The sequence below is a fragment of the Phycomyces blakesleeanus genome, assembly GCF_001638985.1.
Source record: "Phycomyces blakesleeanus NRRL 1555(-) unplaced genomic scaffold PHYBLscaffold_4, whole genome shotgun sequence".
Taxonomy (NCBI): domain Eukaryota; kingdom Fungi; phylum Mucoromycota; class Mucoromycetes; order Mucorales; family Phycomycetaceae; genus Phycomyces; species Phycomyces blakesleeanus.
Window position 1 is genome coordinate 1625807 of NW_017265137.1, and position 16498 is coordinate 1642304.

The following is a 16498-nucleotide window of genomic DNA, read 5'->3' on the forward strand; positions in this document are numbered from 1 at the left end:
AAGCCAGGTTTTCGTCCTGGGGGAGATTGAGCCACCTTGTGTGGGGACTAAGAGCTTGACAACCNCTTTGGTATCCTTTTTATATGTATAGAAAAATAAAGTAGATAGTAATAGTAGCAATAAGTTAATAAGTTAATAAATCAATTTTTTTTTCAAATAAAAACTATTTAAAACCATGTCTCCAAAAAACATCTGTCTTTTATTGTGCATTTAAGTTGATGAAAAATGAAAAATGAGTAATGAATAAGTTTGACACGGTAATTACAAGAAGTCAAATGTAGAAAGAACTTGATTATAAGTACCGCCTAAAAACACCCGTTCTTTGAATATTTGTGCCATTACACAAAGTAGACTGATTTTAGAACTGAATGGCCCTCTTTTAATCTTACACATTGCAATATAATTACGCGTAATAGTTGTCTAATCTAATTCACATTTAAAAGACTTTGTATGAAGATTGAAAATAAGAAACTCAATCTACCTACATTAGTCACTCAACTGATAATAATATTGAATATGTAATGCTGTTGCATCTGATTATATAAGATTAACACGTCCTTAATGTAGTTGACGTACTTTCTGAAGCATACAAGGAGATGGCTGTTTCAAAAATTGAAACAAATTCAGCAAACTCAATTATTTTCTTTTTAAGAAAAATAACGCTTGGTACTAGCTAATCAACATATAAAAACAAAAGCCCAATCACTGTGTAGTGGATGACCTACAAACAGGAATAGCAAGAATAATTAAATGTCACAATTGATCACACTCAAGATTAACAATACTTAATACAGCCTACTCTAGCCCACTACCAAAGTATTGAAGGGCAGATAATCTCCAAGGTTGATGACCTTAATTACTCCAGAACAGAGGTATATAATTTTCCTTGTTAGTCAACAAAAAAAATCAACAGAGTTTTTTTTTTTTTTTGCTTGTATGTAGCAAAGCTCTGGTTGGTTGGTAGGTGGGACTCTTGCTCAAAAGATTTAAAAGATGTCAAAACTTGCTTTTTTGGTTTTTATGTTTTTGGAAAGTATAAAATATTAAATCTCTAGATATCTAGACTGGGAATGAGTGTTGATTGAGTTTTTCTTTGGCGTGTAAACAGTGAAGCAGAAAACTATATCTAATGATGACATTCGTGGCAACAAAAAGGAGTTCGATCAGATACGAAATCTCAGTGGTGTTTCCATGAAGTAAAAAAAAAAAACCTAGCCAAGTATAAAAGCAGACTCTAGAGTGGGTTCAAGGCGAGGTGGGGAGGTAAATTTGTACAGTATATTAAATCCATCAGAGGTTGGAGAGAAAAATCCAAAATTCGTGTGCTAGAATGTCTGCCAGTGGGGAAGCTCGAAGATATATACAAAGAGAAATAGTTTTATATAAAAAAAGTCTTCATTTTCAAAGAAAGACCAAGTAGGAGGTGGGAATGGAGTAGAAACACAGCATAGAAAACTGAGCATCAAGAAACCTTGCGATGAATTTACCTTAGCCAGATATTGTAAGGTGCATAAGGGAGGACAAAAGTGCAGAAAGATAAACTTCAGAGCCACTGCGTATCATCAGGTCAGCAAATTGTGCAGTCAAGATCCTTTGAGGTAGCCAAACACGAGCTATGAAGGTTTGAAAGAAGAGTGAATAGTCATATATACTCTGAAACATTCTGCAAAGAAGGTGTGGTGAACGGGAGGAGGAAGAAGATAAGTGTCTAGAAATAGTATCCAAGTTTTGGACAATTTTGTAGACATCCCGAATCCGGGGGGTCACGCAAAAAGGAAGTAAAACCAAGGGAAACCATATGGAGTAAAAGATACAAAACCCAGAAGATTATCCATAAAAGTCATCAGATTTACCACAATAAAGTCAAAACTAGAAGGATGGAGGTTATTCGCGGCAAAGATGCTAAAGAAAAGATTGATGTATGAACGAAATCGACTGTTTCAAAAATTGGGAAAATGAAATGAAGAAGAGGGTTGATATCAGACAGATAATGATGAAAAAGGTGTATCTTACAAAGCATCACCAGATCAGAAGAAGCTGCCTTGAGTGATAAAGGAAATGACTAAGAAGGCAAGGTAGCAAAGGGATCCAGAAGAGCGACTATCTTGCTCGTCAACAATCTACAAGCTGTAAGTTGTGTTCATTCAGAGACTGCGAGGGCAACCCGACAGATAAAATACGGCTCTTGTGAAGATTGATACGTGCATTTGAAGCAGAGGCGTAAGTGGCGAGGTGGTGCTGTAATCAGGACATGTCTTGGGTCTGCGAGCGAGAAACCAAAAGATCATCACCATATGCGAGTAGCTTTATGGGAAGAGAAGAGTATTGGCCGAAAGTATCTTGTATGCCAAATCCAGGAAATTATGGATCGTGAATATGTTGGCGCAAAAATGGAGCGAAGACCAAGTTAAGCAGAGCAAGATACATGAGGTCATCCTCTCCGAATCTACACATTTGACAAAGAGGAAAAGAGGAAGCTATTGACACTAATCTTAAGGGTGGAAGATGACATGGTGGATTTTATCCACCAGTGTTTCTTGTATCGTTCATCGCAGTAAACTTAGAAGTATTAACGTAGGTGCAGAAATAGCCCGAAGTAGTTAGATAAATCTTTCTATTTGTTCCTTAATAAAGTTGTCTTTCTACCCGTATTCATTTTCTTGTCACCGAGTTGGACATTTACACTACATAACCAACCCACCATGTGTCACCACCATAACCCCCTTTTTTGTTTTTCTCAAACACAACGACAAGTGCACTTGGTTTTCTCTCTAAAAGCTGTTTCAATGGAAGATATTAATAACACGGAATCCAGTACACGCGGCGATTCCCTAGAGCCCATTATTGAAAAGAACGCAACTTTGAAAGAATACAGATGCACCCCTTATGAAATCTCCATTGAAAGCTCAGAAATTGCCCGTGTTCACTGAAGACGAGAACATGTTTGCGAGCTTCATTTTAAATACAATGGTGGTAAAGAATCACACTAAATGGTAATCCAATTTTAATTCATATTGTCACAGAAATTATTTCAGTTTTAAGACAAAATGGCAAATTTAGTTGTCCACTCGTAGGCTGTTTGAAAAAAAAATCCAATATAGATAGTTTTTCCATCCGGTTGAAAGAACGTCGCAAAAGCGAGTCTGTCACTGTAGTAAGGTCAGACGATAAACGTATTGCTTAAGGGAATGGTATTATCAAATCAGTGAAACGCAGAAAGCTGACAACAGATATTGATGTCTTCACTTCAGGTCAGGGCAGCCAAAAAAACCAATTCAAACTCAACACCGACCGACAAGCTTCTCATACGGCAAACGCATTGGATCGTGAACCCGTGGCAATACATATATCGCAAGATTTCATGGCCAATCTGCACACTATTTATGGTATATTCCATGTCAACGATGTCCATAAAACACAGATCAAAGTTCTTTGTGGGTCTGCTTCATTTTCTTTCCCATTAACCTGCGTTCTACAATTTCAGTCGGAGAAACACACTATCATGGTTGCTGACATTGCTTTTTTATTTGTTTGTAGGGAGCTTTGTGCTCAAGAAGGTTAATGAGCCTCTATTGCTGCGAAGCAAAGAAGGGCATCACAGATTTTGCTTTGGATTTTATTTGTTATATGATGTTTTTGAGAGTTTTGTATTTTCTAAAGGGAGAGACGGCGAGAACCTAAGAAAGCACATCCCGTAGCCATGTCATCGTAAAGAGATAGGTCATATCTGAAGACCTCTTGGTTCTACCCAAGGAGAAAGTGACTGAGAAGACAGGTTGAAAGAGTGACCAAGAAGATGGGTGGGAGCACATAGGGAAACCGTTACATATTGACTAACTCTTCACACTATCTTCCCCAACCAAAGTGAGATATGTGTGAAAGAGCCGTGGTAGCTGAAATTGCTGAAGCGGGAGCTGATGATATGACCAAATTCCTTAGACAAACCGTATACAATTCATTCATTCCAAAATTGTTGGAAAAAATGGCGATTATGCCGATTCAACTGAAGGCCTTTTGGACTTCCTAAACTTCTAATTTGGCACCCACCCATCCCTTCTTAATGCTGTGGCGAAACCCCACACTGGGGAATTCATCGTCGATAAAGAGGTTGTGTTTGTAGTTGCAGCTGAAACATACAGTCGATCGAAAGCAATTGACATTCATAGTGAATCTGATCAAAATTCTGTACCAGCAGTATCCGGTTTTCGTTATGAATTTCTGTATGTTTGCGTGTAAGATGAGTCGTATGGAGGGAGCACCAAGCGCAAATTAAAAATTGGAAGCAAAACAATGAACATCCTGGTGACCATATCTGTCCGTGTGAGTACCGAAAAATCTGTTGACATTGGTCCAGAAACATCAACGACCTCGTATTTTGTCCGTTCAAAAGCAGCCAGAATATTTTATCGTGTGGATGAGATAAATCAATTTACTGAAACAATGTGTGATCCATTTTCTTATGTAAAACAATTATCTGCGATGAGAATGACATCCCTGCGGCAACTCACCTCCAGTCTTAGTGATCCAAGCACCTTTAAATTATGACGGGTAGTACATACTGAATTTGACACTGAACTCACCATACCGGAGAGCGTTTTCCCACTTTGTAGCACCCCGCATATTCAGGGCTATGGCGCCTCTGCGCCATCTGTTGGTAAACTTGCATCACGCTTTCTGCGATCATTAGCCGTGTCAGTATTATTTGGCAAGCCTTTGGCAAGCCTTTGGCAGGCTTTGGAACATAATTAGGCTCATTCAAAACCACCAGAGCAGTAAAGGTGCTACAGGAGAAAGAAAACTCCCAATGCAAGTCGTGGGATACCTTGTCATCATTTGTGAGCTCTCTGAAAGCCGTTTTAGAAAAAACACAATGAGATTTTTTTGTATTGTTTTTTTTAAAGAGGTTTCAATCTAGCAAGCCAAAGCATAGTGTCGAGAAACCAACGAATTAAGCAGGATGTTCTATTGCGATCGAAACGCTTATATTGTGATTGATTGTGACACTTGAACCTTTCTATCTATAATTATCATCACATTTCCATATTTATCATACTGTATAAATCTATTGATTTCCCAATGGATTATTAATACAATCTCATAATATGATTTTACAAACATTAAAGACAATTTTATTTAGACATTGATCGTTTGGTTTTTACTGTGTAACAATGTCTCGAGGATGAACATAACATAATAGAATACTGAAACCCTCACCATATGTTTTTTTTAGTAAAGCTGAACAAGAGCTGGATTGGGAAAGGGGAACAGGGACTTTTGGAACCATTATTTTTTTCTTTTAATTAATCTATTTATGCTTTACTAGATCTCAAAAATGAATTAGTAAGCAGTGGAGTTAATCTCAAACAGCCGGTCGAATCATTTCTTAAGGTTTGTATCTTTTATGGAATAATTCAAGTTTATGAGATTGAAAGTTGTTTTGTAATAAAAGCATACACCTTAACTTTGGGTTCAAGATATGCTCATATACCTTACAAGCAACGCATTTGGTGACAAAGAATATACGTCTTGAGAATGTAAGAATATATATATATATGTATCAACTTCACACTAAAACAATATAAGCAAATAGCAAATTTAATCTTATTAGACCTTTAAGCACTCATATTTTCGATTTAACGAACAAACTCGGTGCCTTAAAAAGAGTAGCATAACACTAACATCTCTAGACTACAAATGTGATTAAGGGTTGCTAGTTTTTTTTGTCAAACCTAAATAAAGTTTGCGACCAATCATTTTACTTTATTTTCTCTTCTAAACTAATACTATTAAAATTGAGAAAATATAGACTATAAGTATAAACCTACAAAGGTATAAGCAAAGTCTCAGTATATATTTTTACTCGCATATTTCCAATGGAAATATCAAATATATAGATTAGGCGAGAACAAGAACTAAATATATAATCGCCAATAAGATTTATATATAAGATACGTCAATCTTATAGCCAAAAAAGTCAGCTATTTTTGTTTAATCAATTATATACAAAACGTTTTGTATGTTTAGTAAATCAATACCCAGAAAGTCACTTTGTACAATAAATAAACCCTTTATGGAAATGAGATGGAGCTTAGAATATTTCAAGTGAAAATCTTTATAGCTTCACAATATTATGTGCAACTTTGGGTATTTGAGAGTCCAAAAATCTCTCTGAGATTTTTTAGAAAAAAATAATATACATATAAATTCATATAAATACTCGGTCCACTAATAATCTTGGAATCGTATTCTACACTTCCTTTATTGTCTTAATACACCTATCAGACCAATGAATTCAATCAAGGTCTACGATATCTCACTCCTCAACTTTGAAGAAAAGTGTTGGTCTCCTAATACCTTCAAAACCCGTGTTTCCTTAAACAAAGGTAAATGCATAAACATATAAACATAAATATGTGTATGATTCAGAATCTACTAGTATAAACTATAATAAAGTATATATATATGTATATGTATATTAACTACGTGTATATGTGTACGTGCATATAAAAGGGTATTCCATTTGATTCCGTGTGGGTCTCATTCGAGGAGATCCCAATTGTAATTCCTAAATTGACGTAAGTGAAGTTGCGCCATAATGATTGCGTTATTAGTGTGTACCTTCGTCTTCAAAGCGGGACCGATGCCCAATACATGTTGTGTTCATTTCTTTTCCTTGTAGAAAGACCACAGAAACTCCGACTGTCCCTGTTATTGTGGATACCAGTAAAGATGTTGTTATACAAGATTCATGGAAAATTGCTCAGTACCTTGAAGCTAATTACCCTGACACCCCAAGTCTTTTCCATGGAAATGAAGAGTTACACGAGGCTGCCCAAGCAAGCTTTAGTTCATTCTCATTTGCTTTATTCCGTCTTGTTATCATGACGGTGGCAAATAACATTGGTAATGAAGATGTCAAGGCCGAGTTTAGAAAGAGTCGCGAAGCCAAGTTTGGAATGACTCTTGAGAAATTTGCCGGAAATCCAGAAGATCAAATCAGAATTGCCAATGAAGGACTGAAGGATATTAGAGCTAAATTAGCAAAATCTACTTACTTGTCTGGATCTGAAGGTATTTATTGCTGAGCCACGCAGTTGAATGTATATATTTGGCTGCCTATCCTTATTAATCAATTACTGTAAACCTTCTTTAGTGGGATGGGCCGACGGTGTATTGCTTGCATACTTTGTGATGGTAGACGTTCTTAAGCATGACATCTTTCAATCAAGAATATTGGATAGTGTTCAAGGCAAAAATCCTTTGAGAGAATGGTATGAGCGTATGGCAAAATACGTATAAATCAATATACCAGAATACAAACTGAAATATCTTTGTTCATCAAACTGTCCGTATTAAAATATATCATCCATAGCTGATATACTATTTATATAATTTGAAATTAAAAGAATAAGAAATACAGCATTATATAATCAATAGTCAGTTCTTAATTTAAAAACAAAAATTCAATCAATGAAATTGACATTGATATTGAACTTGAGCTATCCTTGGTATTCTAAGAAGTTAAGCCCATCTTTATTAAACTGTGTGCTTTGTTAAAATATTATATTAGTATTATTCTAGCTTAAATTATTTGTTTACAATTCAATTGGGGTATATTTTGTGTGCGTAAAAAAACACATATATATACGCAACACCACGAATTACCAATAAGCAACATTTTTCATAATTCTTTTTTCACAGAAACGGCACTAGCTATTCTCTGGTCCTTTCACCTTTAATTCTGCATCTAATAAACAATACATAAAAATGATTCTTTTTTCATAGAATTATTTGTCTCTTTCTTCTTCACCCCTTCCTCTCAAAACCAATTATCAGTTTTAGCAAGAGATAAGAGAACTAAAACGTCCTCTCCTAAACGTTAGCTGTTAGAACTTGATCATAGAGGCATTGTTTGGATCTCAGATGCCAATGATTTCTTAACTGATATTGCAAACCTCATCAGTACCCATGGGACAGCGGTTTGCGACACTATAAAGCATTAGGAGACCACCAAAACACCCGGAGAAAATATTCGATCCAAAAGATAAAAGAAAACTTGGAAAAAAAAAGACATTACCAGTCTGTGTAAATGTGAGACATTTTTTTTAGAGCTACACATACAATCAAGGGTTTGAGAGCTTCAACAATCTGATAACTGATCATTGCAAAGTCTAAATCTGAACCCAAGCGAGTAAGCGTGTCCTGTCCTAAAATCCAAGGTTCAAGAGAGAAAGGGTTCTATATTAACATTGTTCAAAATTGCATAGCCTCCATTCCAAAAAAATGGGAGCTATTTGCCCCAGGAGCCTTTCAAGTTTTTGAGGCAAGTATATCCAATAGAGTCAGAGCAGTAATCAAACATCGTGGTAAGTACACCGTATATTAAACTTTATTTTTTATTCTATAATATATATAAGAGCAAAGGTTATATATTTTTTGTCATCCTAAAAAAATAGCATAATTAAATTGATGTGTGTTTTATTCGGAGGTGGAAGTCAGAGATTTTATTACTGATTTTGTATATGTGTGTGTACGCCTTTAATCCTTGATAGAAAATGGAAACTTGATCGTTCAAGCTTGGTGTGAAAATACTAGACAAATTCAATCCGGGGGAACGAATTTTTTAAGGAAATTTGTATACTTGTGACCTCTTATTGAGAGAGAAACTATGATCGTTGACGTTCGCTTTAAACAAACTAGTTAAATAAAACTGTTAGTGAGAAAATATTCAAAGAACTCGATATACCAGTAATTCTTATGGGAAGTTAAACCTTGGTTTATGGAGAACAGAGCCTTGACCTATGTCCTTTGCTGTAGAAAGGTTGGACAAACACAATTGACAGTAAGTAAAGTCTCAAAAAGATTGGTATACCTTTAACACTGGACTGATACCATATGCTTGATAGTTCATCTGAACAGTAAAACACATTAAACCATTATAAGCCATAATAGGTAAAGGTTTAAGCAGAATTTCATAGCTGTTACTTTGGATGAGGATCACAGCCTTGATAGTCAGATTGGAAGGTAAATAAATTAGGAAAGAAAAACAAGAAATAATGAAAGCCCTAAAAGGATATTTTAACCTGTAACCTCGATTGAAGATAGAATTCTTGATCGTTGACCTGGAAGGCAAAGACACTAGTGAAATTTAATCGACAAAAAGTAACAGCCCAAAGACATGATTATACCTGTAACTTTGGTTGGAGATCGGATCCTTGAGCGCTGAATTTGACTGTAAAGACACTAGAGAAAATACAACCTGCAATAGGTAAAAACTCAAAGAGATGTGTCACCCTGTATCCCTATATAAAAACCAGGTCTTTGACCGTTTGTCTTGACCGTAAAGACACTAGAGAAGCGAAAACAGCTCTAAGCAACGGCCCAATGACATTTTTATACATGTAATACTGGACAGATATTGGATCCTTGATGGCTGGCTTTGACGGTAAAGAAAGTAGAAAAATAAAGCCAACAGTAAGTAAAGGCCCAACTAGATGTATATAACTGTTGCACTGGATGGGAACCAAATTCTTCATCGTGTACCCAGATGGTAAAAACACTAAGCCAATACGAAAGAGAGCAAGTAAAGACAGAGAGAAAAGTGTGTACCTGTAACCTTGATTTTAAATCGGATCCATGATATTTGAACTTTAAGGAAAAAACACTAGAAAGATATAAATGACAGTAAGTAAAAGCTCAACAAGACTTGTATACCTGTTGCCCTGATTAGAGTTTTGATCCTTGCTGTTTGGCCTGGGCAGTAAAAACAGTAGTCATATATACGTCTCAGTTAGTAATGGCCGAGAACGACTTGTATACCTTCCATAATGGATGTATATTTGATCATCGTTCTTTGCCATCAATAGTAAATATAAATAAAGAGTATAGTTTGTTTTAAGTAAAGGTTAAAAAGAAACTTGATTAGCTATAACAAGTAATGAAAATCGAATCCTAATAATTGCCGTAGACGACTAGACACTAGAAATATATAAAATCCAGTGAGTAATTGCTCATCGAGTTTTTGTATACCTATAGTCACGGACTGAAAGCAGATCCTTGAAGCATGACCTTGATGGATTCGACACTAGAAATATATAAACCTAAGTGAGTAATTGCTCATCGATTTTTGTTATACCTATAACCATGGACGGGAGATCGGGTCCTTGACGCTTGACCTGAATGGCTGGAGGCTAGAAAAAGATAAAAGCAAGTGAGTATATTGTCATCGAGTTTTATTATACCTATAACCATGGCCGAGAGATCGGAACCTTGATGCTTGACCTGGATGATATAGATGCTTTGAAAACATAAAAGACCGCGATTGAATATTCATCGAGTTTTTATATACCTGCAGCCCTGGATGGATATTGGCTCCTTGATGTTTGAGCTGGACGGAAGACATTAGAAGCATTCAAAAGACAATGAGTATATGCGTATCGAGTCTTTATATACCTGTAGGTCTGGATGGAGATCTTATTTTTTTTTTCGTTGACTTTGTTTGTCAAAAGACTAGACAAATATAATCTTCAGAATGTATGTCTTTGATGAATATCATATACTGTTTGAAATATAGTAAGTCCTGACAGTTTATCTCTTGTTTCTGAGCGTGGATAGGTTTTGGATGGATTGATGATCAAACCAGTGTTGGACCTCAGTATTTCATTTTTGATGTGTACTGGTTTTGACATGTTGTCTTATATCTTGCTATTAACGGTTTTACATATGATAAAAGCCTGAGATTTGACTAGCAAAATGGATTTGTATTGGTCATGTTTCGTCTTTAACGTGTGTGTTGATTAAAGCAGTTTGTGAGACAAACAGTAAAGAAGTGTATAAAGTATTGATGGTATGTAGAAGAGTGTTGCTTTGACGCGTTCTATTTGGATAGGTCTTTTTTTTCTCTTTTTTTCATAAAACTCATGACGTCTCAATCATGTGTTGCTGGTCTTTTTTTTATTTTATTATGATAGTTTGATAATATATTATAAAATTCGGTTTTTTATTATTCCTTTTTCGGTTTTCTTTTATCTTTTAGCCGTGACAACATGTATATATTATTACTATTTTACTTCTTTATTTAATATTTATGCTCAAAATATGGGTTTTGGGTGTTAAAGAAGTATCACTTACATTCTGAAGGGCGTGCTGTGCAGGCACTTGCTTTACTTTTTTTTTCTTTTGCCTCTTTTTTTTAGTTCTTTTTATGTCACATAAGGTCCGTGCTGTCCGTGCAGCATCACATGTGTTATGGGGCTTAGAGGAGCATAGTAGCAATAGTGGTCCAGACTTTACTTTAGCATGAAAACATTTAAATGATGTCTTCCGATTGGTTGACTATATGCATGTCAAATTATTCAGTTGCTATGGATCCCCATCCCCTTTTTTATTCTACTTTCTGTTGTGATTCTGTTAACAAGGCTTATGCTTTTGAACAGCCACTTGTCGAGACACTATATATGCTTCTGTGTTCATTTTAGTTGTACTACTGATATACAAAGTATTAATCGGCTAGTCGTTTAACTACAATAAAGAAGTGTAAAGTTGTGTTGATTATAAAGCTTTAATTAAAGTCTTGTGTATATTTATTTGTTTGTTTTCTTGTTTGTTTCACATGCTGTGACTTTATTAGTTTAAGAAGCACCCCCAAAAAATTCTGCTTATATCTTTTTTTCTTCTTTCGTGTGAAAGACTTCCATTTTTCTTCTAGCTTTTTCACCAGTGTCTTGAGTTAATAAACACAAAGTGTAGGAATACTTTCTTGAAATAAAAGTACTGTCAGTGCTTCATTATGAAGGCATTGACAGCCTGACTATTGAAAGTCGTTGGTACCTCAAGTTAAATCGTCGTTCTTAGAGTAAAATAAAAGTAAAAAGAAGAACAGGGTCTAGCCTAGTGTTTGTCAATCGACCTTGGTTTGTACTACTTTATACACCAATCATAACTCAACCCAGAAGTTAATACAGCATAACCTAACTGCCTGAAACACTTTACATTTATGTGTTCAAATATACACCATTCTATCGATAATTATAATTATTTATATAAGTTACATTATACACCATGAAAAAGTAGTGGTGCTTGCAATTGTGCTAGCCTAGTCACAGATAGATCAAGCTAGTAAAATGGCTATTACATATATATAAGTCACCTTTTAAAGGCTCTGCTTATTTACTATTTTTTTCTGTTATTGCTCAGACTGACTGACGGCAGAATATGAAAGCAAAGAGACAATCTACTGCTACTGAACGTATAGGTTTTGTTTGGTTGGGAGCAGGACGCTATCGATTACTAATTATCGATTTATAGGATCTAGTGCTTTTGATATTTTGCGCTTGTATACCAAACTCAACTGGATCCACAAATAACCTAGAAATAATACTCTGTTGGATTAAAGGCTTTGATTTATAACTTTTGTTTTGTAATACAATATAATGCGCTACAGTACTGTATAGTATGATTCCACTTATTACTTTGAGGTTCATAGTCTAGCTTTGGTTCGCTTGAGACTATTTTAGTTTGAAGCACGGAGCCTTTGTATAAATGAACCTTTTCTATGGTCGATTAAATATGAGTGTACTGGAAATGAAATTTTTTAAAATTTCTACAAGCATATGCAAATGCACACCAATGGTAATCATAACTTTTCAATTATAGAAAATTAAAAATCGAATCAAATAAGCAATGTTTTTTTTTGGGTTTAAGTAACCTGGTGAGACACATTGTGATCCACCTCTTCGAGGTTTATTATATTACAATTACTCGAATGTTGATCAAAATATCCGATTTTTTCACTCTCAAAAAGCATAGAACCCTGAAATTCGGGAAACTTGCACCACTTCAATAAGCTCTTTAAATGCTCAATAGCAAAAATACGAGTTGTTTCTAAAAGTACAATTTTTTTTAGTTGAATACATAAACCAGACACTCCAAAAGGCATCAATTTGGAGTGTTCAAAAGTTAGAGATATTTTTTTTAAAGAAAAGAGAATATTATTTAACACAAGAGACACTATAAAATAGCTAATATATTTATATATGCTCTACATAACAGAATGTCAGTTTGTATAAACGTTTATATGAAGAAAGCCGTCCTATATTCTGACATTATAAGTATATGCTAGAACCAGAAAGAAAAATACAAATAAAGTTATCACTATTGAAAAAGGGAACTCAAAAGACGATTTTGAAAAAATAGCATGGACATTTTTCAAGATCGTGCTTTTTTTCAACGCGCAATAAAGAGAGAGATGTTTTAATACCATATAACTTTTTATATTATAGAGAATATTATAATTAAATGGTATTTCTATTTGTAAAGTATAAATTTTACTGGAGAAACCTCTTCACCTATTCGTAGGCAGAATTCAAATACAACTTTAACTGTGTATCTCAACAAAGTAGCAAGTTCTTATTGTTATAGAATCAGTATTACATCTGCCAATCAATCAAATGTTTTTATAAATTGGTCAACGTTGGTATTAAGCTGAATATGTAAATAAACTATTTTTTTATCAAACCCCTGGCAGAGCATCTAGTATCTTATTTTTCTCTGTATTAAAGATATTAAACTTCTCTCTATATAAAAAATCTTTGCTTTTGCTCTTTTTAATCTGAAAATAAGGTTAATCGAGATATTGACAATTGGTTATGCTGCCTATTAATACTCAAAAGTGTTATACTTCTGATAATACTCGCAGTAATAATCCTGTTTTAATATTATTCAAAAGAAAAAAAGTTTAACTAAAAGCTTTGTATTTTACAAACATATTTTTTATATTTTGTTTTTCTATGAAATACTTAGCTTATACTACATGGTATGAAATAGCTGGTTTATTGGTGCCAATTACATTTTCTAATAAAAGGATAAAATTCGATCTCTTCAGTAATATTCATTTGTTTGTTGCTTTAATTTTTATTCTTATCTGATTACTATTATTATACAAAGCTCTTGCGAAACTCGGGTTGAGAATATTTGGTATGCTCTGGACTATTATCCCTAAATGTCTGATAGTAATCATTGATTCCCTTGGGAAATCTTGGGACTTTCAATTATGGTTATAACCTCATTTCAATAAAATTCGACCTGGAATTGAAACTTCCACCACCTATTGTATTGTGGATATCTAGATAAAATATACGTATATTGTGCTGTTTACTTATTGTTTAATATTACCTTGAAATATACTTTGGTTTATTTCCTAGTAATTACTAGGCCCCTTTTTTGTCTGCTTGTACTAGTAAAAGAAAAGTTAAATTTCTTTTGTGTCCTTGAACAAAAAGTGCACAGACCAGTTTAGAGTAACCTATGAATCGCTGCCATGGAAACTTGTACTCCAGCTTTAAAGTTATTGCTTCACCGATCAAGATCATACCCCCCATTACTTCATTACTTTTTTGATTATCTACTTCTTTGCTTTACTTCACAAATTCATTTTCTGTAGCGATTTGATTAAATATTATTATCTGTTCTTTCTGCCGTAGAGCAGTTACACAAAGCCAGTAAAAATAATATACAGCTATATCACGTTTGCTCTGACGTGGGTATCTAAGACTGACAAAAAGCGCAGTCCTAATCTTTAATCTCAGATGCAAAATTTTCTGTTACATATAGAACCCCTCCAACGCGCGTCGTTTGTTTTCTCCTTGAGCAACAACAGTCCCGGTTTCATAGTGAGGCGTCTCTTGCGACCGTTGCAGGGAGATTCTTCCATGCTACAAGCATCGGAAAGTGAAAGTTGTTACTCGCCAGCTCAGTTAATTCTGAGAAGTCGTGGGGCATGGTCTCTTTTCTTTTGGAAAGGCTACTGTGTACATCGCATCGCCAATGTGGAATCATGATGCTGGGGGGAGGGAGGTCTAACCTGTGGTGAGATGTGCTGGCTCTTCACTGCTAACCTGACTGAACTCTTTAACGGCTGACGGTGAAGCTACTGGTAGTCGAATGAGCTGGACCTTATCACCTAGTGGTAAGTTCTCTGGCGAGTTCGCACCCACATTACTCGGTGACGAGATGTGGGGCTGGATGAACGGGTGCTTTCCGTTGGTTTGCCACCATTCCAGCACCTCCTTCGCTACCAAGTCAGGTTTACGTCCTGAAGGAGATTGAGCCGCATAATGCGGGGACAAAGAACTTGGTGTCATGCTTTTTATTCTTTTACTCCTGTAAAAGAACATTAAGTGAAATTAAATCAAATAGAATAGTTTTTTTATGTATATCTTTAAATAAATAAATAAAGTCTTTTTAACTAGTATCGTCTCCAATAAAAAAAACACGCTTTTAAACTTTTTTTTTACTTGATTAAAGATGTCAATGCTGTAATTAGGAGGGCTCATTTATAAGAAGAAATTAATCTAATTGAAAAAAATTTGAAAAGAAATAAAATAATATTTTTATGTTTTGACGTGGTATCGAGAACCGTGGTTAACTTTAGAGGCTGTTACTGTCTATAGAGTATATAATGATTAGGTTGTAGTAGTCTTTAAGAAAGCCGATGTCGTGAATTGTATATTATTGAATTTGGCTAATCCCATGGAAATTGTAAAGAGAACGTATTGGAATGAGAGAAAGAGAGAAAATGCAAGAAAATGAAGAGAAATGAGAGATGAGGAATAAAGAAATGTGTGTTAGAAAGAGAGGCAGAAAAGGTGTGGTATGGGTTGAATACACAAGTAAGGTCCTCATTGTATTTACACAGACTGTACCTCAAAAAAAGCTCAATTTGGATGTATTTATGAAACAATCATCATTATCTACAAAACTTTTTGTATTAAAGTCTTTAAAGATAATTTGACAGACGTAAAGTATATTGAGTACCAAGGCGTAGATGTCATAAAAGAGGCACATTTGCATATTGAATCGTATGAAGTAACATTTCGATAGATTCTTACTATTACAGCTGATCCGTTGATAGAGTTGATTTGTATTTTAGCTTTTGTTTTTTTTTTAGGTGCAAATACTAAAAAAAACACTGTCAAGATATACACATTTTAAAGATTGTCGTTCATATAAATCACTATCAAAGATTCCATAGTAGTAGCTATTACGGAGCTTTCTTTCTATTTGATCACATTTTGGAATCCAATTCTCTTGCTTGATTTTAGGATTACAGTCTATAGCATTGAAATCAAACCCGACTTATAGGGATAACGAAAGCAAAGCTAAAATGGTGTTTTGATGGCGTGGACTGGGCAGTGATCCAGTATAAAACATATTGTTTGGTAAAATGTACCGAGAATTTTGTATGAATCTTATTGCATGAATGATATTGGCGTAATATTAACAATAATTGTAGATAAGTAAATATTTTGTGAAATTACACTAAAAATAAGCTTTCTACTGGAAAATATAGTCTACTTTTTTCTGCAGTGGAAAAAGAAATACTCAGTGGTAAGCACAAAAGTTTATAACCAGGGATTAGGATGTTAAGGTATTTCTGTTGTCAGCTACAGTAATCATAGTCAAGGGCTATATTAAGTATGTAAAGATAATCCAGGGACAA

General features: G+C 34.7%; 7 protein-coding genes across 7 annotated transcripts; 4 read left to right on the top strand and 3 right to left on the bottom strand.

The window, feature by feature from the left end:
- Positions 1-239: 239 nt before the first annotated feature.
- On the top strand, positions 240-1925 carry PHYBLDRAFT_164607 (hypothetical protein; the record flags this gene model as incomplete). Its single annotated transcript, XM_018435046.1, has 5 exons — positions 240-257; positions 795-872; positions 943-960; positions 1393-1598; positions 1745-1925. 5 exons carry the CDS (start codon positions 240-242, stop codon positions 1923-1925), a joined length of 501 nt encoding a protein of 166 aa, XP_018295755.1.
- Positions 1926-2886: 961 nt separating this feature from the next.
- On the top strand, positions 2887-3698 carry PHYBLDRAFT_60838 (hypothetical protein; the record flags this gene model as incomplete). Its single annotated transcript, XM_018440705.1, has 4 exons — positions 2887-2993; positions 3061-3173; positions 3207-3434; positions 3538-3698. 4 exons carry the CDS (start codon positions 2887-2889, stop codon positions 3696-3698), a joined length of 609 nt encoding a protein of 202 aa, XP_018295756.1.
- A 592-nt stretch (positions 3699-4290) lies between these two features.
- Positions 4291-5916, top strand: PHYBLDRAFT_164609 (hypothetical protein; the record flags this gene model as incomplete). Its single annotated transcript, XM_018435047.1, has 7 exons — positions 4291-4461; positions 4553-4654; positions 4688-4835; positions 5324-5388; positions 5475-5534; positions 5807-5829; positions 5895-5916. 7 exons carry the CDS (start codon positions 4291-4293, stop codon positions 5914-5916), a joined length of 591 nt encoding a protein of 196 aa, XP_018295757.1.
- Positions 5917-6286: 370 nt separating this feature from the next.
- PHYBLDRAFT_141582 (hypothetical protein) lies at positions 6287-7299 on the top strand (the record flags this gene model as incomplete). The annotated part of the gene is made up of 4 exons (XM_018430622.1): positions 6287-6367; positions 6511-6575; positions 6680-7071; positions 7154-7299. The coding sequence occupies 4 exons, from the start codon at positions 6287-6289 to the stop codon at positions 7297-7299; spliced, it is 684 nt and encodes a 227-aa protein (XP_018295758.1).
- A 410-nt stretch (positions 7300-7709) lies between these two features.
- On the bottom strand, positions 7710-9955 carry PHYBLDRAFT_76478 (hypothetical protein; the record flags this gene model as incomplete). Its single annotated transcript, XM_018443158.1, has 5 exons — positions 9610-9955; positions 9189-9437; positions 8873-9004; positions 8110-8238; positions 7710-7748 (listed from the first exon to the last, which is right to left on the bottom strand). Exons 3-5 carry the CDS (start codon positions 8945-8947, stop codon positions 7710-7712), a joined length of 243 nt encoding a protein of 80 aa, XP_018295759.1. The 5' UTR covers positions 8948-9004; positions 9189-9437; positions 9610-9955.
- On the bottom strand, positions 9928-10789 carry PHYBLDRAFT_185600 (hypothetical protein). Its single transcript, XM_018439102.1, has 3 exons — positions 10453-10789; positions 10030-10387; positions 9928-9971 (listed from the first exon to the last, which is right to left on the bottom strand). The coding sequence occupies exon 1, from the start codon at positions 10686-10688 to the stop codon at positions 10527-10529; it is 162 nt and encodes a 53-aa protein (XP_018295760.1). The 5' UTR covers positions 10689-10789; the 3' UTR covers positions 9928-9971; positions 10030-10387; positions 10453-10526.
- A 3875-nt stretch (positions 10790-14664) lies between these two features.
- PHYBLDRAFT_141584 (hypothetical protein) lies at positions 14665-15140 on the bottom strand (the record flags this gene model as incomplete). The annotated part of the gene is made up of 2 exons (XM_018430623.1): positions 14665-14783; positions 14861-15140. 2 exons carry the CDS (start codon positions 15138-15140, stop codon positions 14665-14667), a joined length of 399 nt encoding a protein of 132 aa, XP_018295761.1.
- Between the last annotated feature and the right edge of the window lie 1358 nt (positions 15141-16498).